General features: G+C 37.8%; 1 protein-coding gene across 1 annotated transcript in view; it reads right to left on the bottom strand.

Moving 5' to 3' along the window:
- Positions 1 to 2,463: 2,463 nt before the first annotated feature.
- fubp3 (far upstream element (FUSE) binding protein 3) overlaps positions 2,464 to 6,077 on the bottom strand; it is a 46,379-nt gene continuing 42,765 nt past the window's right edge. The window contains exon 20 of the mRNA XM_083657392.1: positions 2,464 to 3,913. Coding sequence (XP_083513518.1) covers positions 3,905 to 3,913 — 9 coding nt within the window. The 3' untranslated portion in view covers positions 2,464 to 3,904. The remainder of the gene's footprint in view (positions 3,914 to 6,077) is intronic.

Genomic DNA, 6,077 nt, shown 5'->3' with positions numbered 1-6,077 from the left:
TAGCAACACAACCAGCACATGCACTTCCAACGGAGACCGAGACCCAATCAGATCAAGAACAAAAAAAACAAGTTGATATTCACACTGATGGCTGACTGACTGCAGCTTGCATCGAGATGAGTGTGAGACACAACAAGGACACCCCTGTCCTGTGCTGCCAGCTGGGAGTGAGTGAGAGTGCGGAGTCTCATGGGACCCTCCGCAGGGTCATTAAAAAGAGATTAAGGTAGCTGTCACAGTGTGGTGGATACTGTAGATCGGCTTATCTGATGCAAAGGTGAGAGAGGTGCAGTCCCTCCCAAAGGGGCTTCCCCCGTGTCGGATGGGCCAGTGGGAGCCAGGAACACCTGCCTGCCTGCTGAAGTGCGCAGCTTCTGAAAGCCAAGGGCGGGAGAGCAAATTAGCTCTAGTGTGTCTGTGTTCCTTTAAATTAATACAGTTAATTTACACAGCCACTGTTTAAAGGTAGCTATATTATGCAACTTTTTAGGGCCCTTCAAAAGTATACAAACTTTAAAAAAATGTCTCCTTTTTGACATTTTAAAAGATCTTTTAGCTCTGACAGAGCTCTTGAAGGAATATCAGTTTGTAAGAGCTAAACATTTATTTTTGAAAGCAATAAACAGGTCGTTTTACATTTGCATTGTTTGTAAACATTGGAGCAAAACAGGCTTGTGTTTTGAGTTATGGTGCAATTAAAATGAGCATAATGTCCATCTGTCCTACTCTTCAAGAATATGACTTAAATTAAAAAATAAAGTTTGTTTACGTTTGAAGGACCCTAAAAAGTTGCACTTCTAGTTGATATAGGCACAGATGAAGAGCTGCACCCATGTTGTGCCGACTGAAATATTTCACTGGCCAATAGTTGTTACTTTGTTTCAAATCTTCCAGGAGTGCTATGCTAAAATATTTTGAATTAATTTGGTAGAGCATCAGATTGTGCACTCACTGCATCAGATTATGTCAACTTCGTGGTATTGGCCTCTTGCATTGACAAAATCAAATATCACAATATTTCTCAAACAAATACCTCAGTATTGATATTGTGACAATATTGATTTTACAAAAATATTTACACAATGGGATTTTGTTCATTATACTTCATCAGTAATGCGGCTATATTGACTAAAGGCAAATAGAACTGCGAGAACAAGAAAATTACATTACTTTACTGTAATGCAGCACAAGACATTTAGATTTCTGACAGATGTAGACCGTTTCTTTAAGTGTGTTGGTGTTTAGGCTCATTTGCTGCACTGCACGACCCCTAAATGGACCCTCTTATAGCAATGAATAGTTGACTGAATGAGCCTCATTGATCTGTTATGGAGTGTGTTTTCACTCTGTTTTGCCATAGCATAAATATATAATTTATATCCAAATCCCTTTGACTATTGCACACTACAATAGACCCTTTTCACAGGAACCGTTTTGAGGTGGTAAAGCAGTAAAGTAGGTGTAACCTATAGGCTACGATGAATGTTTCCATTCCATAGGTGTTCCAGTGCCAGGGGCCAGGGCCCTCGTTAATGTTATTGGTTACACACTATCACCTCAAAACAGTTGCCGTGAAGTGTATATGACAATACAGAAGGATAAGGTTTCACATACTGCAGCATAAAGATCCCATTGGAGGAGAATGTTCGTTGAGAATGGCCTCTAAATAATCGTGCCGCTCAACCTGGCTCTGGGAATGATATGTGAACAACTAAATGATATGGCGACCACAGTGGACCACCAGGCCGGAGATGTCCACAGGGCCGGCACATTAAAAAGGAAGAGGTTCAAAATTGAGGCCTGGATTTGGAAACAGCTGCACAGCATCAACGCTGTGGGCATAGTGGGACAGAGCCTCCCTGCTGAGGCTGGGGGGGGGGGGGGGGGGGGCAGAGCTGCTGGCCTGGAGGGGGGTGGGGTGGGGGTGCAGGAGACATCTCACTGGACAGGGAGGTTGAGGATGGTCAGATCAGATGTGAGGGAAATGATGAAAATCATGTGGACAACGAAGAGAAATGTCATTCCCAAAACTTCCAATTATTGATATACCAGCATCAATATGTCATTAGAATAGATGTGATGCATACAATGTCTTGAATTATGCCTCAAGAGTTTGATGACTTGACTAAGATGTGTTTGTACCTGATATGAAACTCCACATTCTAAGGATCCTGTAGAAAAACAAAGTGTTGCAGTTAACATTAAGAACTAATAAAGATCGTACTTCAACCACAAGAGAGGCTTGTGGAAAATGTATTAACTGGCAATGTGCTATAGAAAATATATATTTTCTGCTTATAAAAACACATGAAAACATACAGACAACCTGCATATTGCCTGTGTATAATCGGTTAGTACAAACACAATAGAGCTCGGTAAAGTTTCAAATGTGAAACTAAATAAGAAGAAAATACAAACTTTCAGAATGTCAAAGAAAATCAGCTTAACAGTAGACAATAAAGGTAGTGTTGATGTTTTTAATACATGGTTAACTGTACACATAAGGAAAAAAAACAACACCATAATTAGACATTTTGAAATTATATCCCTTTTCATTAAGAAATGAAGTTAATACTAGAATAATTTTTCCATAATGAATGCATCATTTATATTAGATCACACAAGAAATAAAAAATGAATTAAAAAGTTATTAGCATTGGACTGAGTCCAACGCCCAGTTGAGTCCACACTGTAAACTCAACAGGGCATTAGGGAACTGGGTGGTACCAAATAAGACAATTTTTGATCATAATACTTAAACATTAGAGAGGAAAAAAAGAAATAAAGAAACTACAATTAATTATTATTACACAGGTAGAATTCCAGAGGCTTAGCAGTCTTGAATATTTCAGGTACAGAACATACACAAAAATCTACCACTTCTTAATTTTCTCCATAGAAAGATGCAACATCAAATTTCAAATTACACATTCACCATCTTTGAACATTTTCAGTATGAAAACAGAACAGAAAAAGAGGGACAGTTTCCTGCGATAATGACTACAGGAAAAAATATCATTTCATATCTATATGAAATATATATTTTTTAAATAAACTAGTCAAATATATGAGCATATATACATAGTTTTACAAGATAGCAAAGGCAAAACAAACTATTTGCAACATCCCCCTAAAATAAATCCTATATCAGATCAGTGTAATAAATTATCCATTACATTTCCATATGCCAAAAAAATACATCTTAAAACTACAAGTTAAAAGTCTGTCAAAATATTAGAGAACCCATCTTTGTTTCAAAAGTGAAATAAGATATTGCACCTTTTTTTAAACCAGAGTACAATAAAATGACAATGAAAAACAGCATACAAAGCACAACAGGAATTAAATGAGGAATTGACTGTCATTTGCTGACATCACTCCATTTTACCGTGTAACAAAAATACATTTCCTGTAACAAAACATCACAGTTTCAATTCACTGAATTATGTAAAAGGAAAAGAAACATATTTTACACACTCTTTTAAACATCTTATGACATAAAACAAATGTATTCAAGACTGCTAAGCCCATAATTATGATTTCATTGCAACAGAACTAGAAAAAATAGATTATATTGCCTTTTGAAATGTTACAACTCCTGGGTTCATTTTGGCGGTACAATCTGAATCAAAAAGGAAAATATAGAAAACAAAACAGCTCTCTCAAGTCCAAAAAGGGATCCCAGATACTGTCCATTCAAAATAACGGTGTATATATATATAAGTATTTAGTAACAAATAAATGTTCCTGATTTAGAAATATTATTTTATTGTATAAGTCATCCTACAGCTAGTGTTTCTCTAAGAAAAAAAAGTCTTCAAGGCGTTGCAAATCTAGAAACCTCTGTTACAAAAGGTTTGTTTTCATCCTCTCATGATTCAAGTCTTTAACTAGGGCCTCTTCTCTAATGATCCTGTAAAAGAAGGACATCAGTTTGTTAATCACTTCACAAAGACCTGTGATGTACAGAAGACCAACATGACATCCAGTTTGCCTCTCACAATACCAACATTACATCCAGTATGCCTCTCAGAATACCAACATTACATCCAGTATGCCTCTCAGAATACCAACATTACATCCAGTATGCCTCTCAGAATACCAACATTACATCCAGTTTGCCTCTCACAATACCAACATTACATCCAGTATGCCTCTCACAATACCAACATTACATCCAGTATGCCTCTCAGAATACCAACATTACATCCAGTATGCCTCTCAGAATACCAACATTACATCCAGTATACCTCTCAGAATACCAACATTACATCCAGTATGCCTCTCAGAATTCCAACATTACATCCAGTATGCCTCTCAAAATACCAACATTACATCCAGTATGCCTCTCAGAATACCAACATTACATCCAGTATGCCTCTCAAAATACCAACATTACATCCAGTATTCCTCTCAAAATACCAACATTACACCCAGTATGCCTCTCAAAATACCAACATTACACCCAGTATGCCTCTCAAAATACAAACATTACATCCAGTATGCCTCTCAAAATACCAATATTACACCCAGTATGCCTCTCAAACACCCAGTATGCCTCTCAAAATACCAACATTACATCCAGTATGCCTCTCAAAATACCAACATTACATCCAGTATGCCTCTCAAAATACCAACATTACATCCAGTACTGCCTCTCAAAATACCAACATTACATCCAGTACTGCCTCTCAAAATACCAACATTACATCCAGTATGCCTCTCAAAATACCAACATTACATCTAGTATGCCTCTCAAAATACCAACATTACATCCAGTATGTCTCTCAAAATACCAACATGACATCCAGTATGTCTCTCAAAATACCAACATTACATCCAGTATGCCTCTCAAAATACCATTACATCCAGTATGCCTCTCAAAATACCAACATTACATCCAGTACTGCGTCTCAAAATACCAACATTACATCCAGTACTGCCTGTCAAAATACCAACATTACATCCAGTATGCCTCTCAAAATACCAACATTACATCCAGTATGCCTCTCAAAATACCAACATTACATCCAGTATGTCTCTCAAAATACCAACATGACATCCAGTATGCCTCTCAAAATACCAAGATTACACCCAGTATGCCTCTCAAAATACCAACATTACATCCAGTACTGCCTCTCAAATACCAACATTACATCCAGTATGCCTCTCAAAATACCAACATTACACCCAGTATGCCTCTCAAAATACCAACATTACACCCAGTATGCCTCTCAAAATACCAACATTACACCCAGTATGCCTCTCAAAATACCAACATTACATCCAGTACTGCCTCTCAAAATACCAACATTACATCCAGTATGCCTCTCAAAATACCAACATTACATCCAGTACTGCCTCTCAAAATACCAACATTACATCCAGTACTGCCTCTTAAAACACCAACATTTCATCCAGTATGCCTCTCAAAATACCAACATTTCATCCATTACTGCCTCTCAAAATAACATTACATCCAGTATGCCTCTCAGAAAACCCAAACACCTGGATTCCACTGACAGCGTCCGCGGTCCGGTTCTGATCCAGTTTTGTTCCGTCCTCCACGCGACTTCAATCCCCACCGGGAGCGTCTCAGAAGCGGAGCGTTTTGACGTTTTTTTGACTTGCTGATTTGGGCATTTATCCTTGATTTTTGTGCTTCTACCAAACTAGACTAGGTAGTTAAATGTTTATTTGTCTGTTTTAATGCCATTTATTGTTATTTCCTACTTTTTTGTGCTGTAGCCTCCAGACAGAGTTAAGTCCAGTTATGACATGGATCAAATATTTGTGGCTGTTTTAGTTGTTAAAAACCCATTCATCCTAACAATTATTTCCTATACATATATTTTACATCCAGTGCCTGTTAGCAGGAGAACACACTTGCATTTCTTCTCCTTGTGATATACGATCATGAGTCTGCAGTTTTATTTTGAAAATTGACCCAATTCTCTATGCCATTCCCGTGTCTGACTTCCTGCCACTCGATCTGCTCTGTACTGCTCGACTCGAAGTGGCTTCCATCAAAAATAGACTGGGCGCATATTTTTAGCGGAGCAGTGCAGACAGCCGCT

Source organism: Poromitra crassiceps (assembly GCF_964638095.1).
Source record: "Poromitra crassiceps genome assembly, chromosome: 21".
NCBI lineage: Eukaryota > Metazoa > Chordata > Actinopteri > Beryciformes > Melamphaidae > Poromitra > Poromitra crassiceps.
Note: the sequence above shows the minus strand (reverse complement) of the source record. Positions and strands in the feature narration are given on the sequence as shown.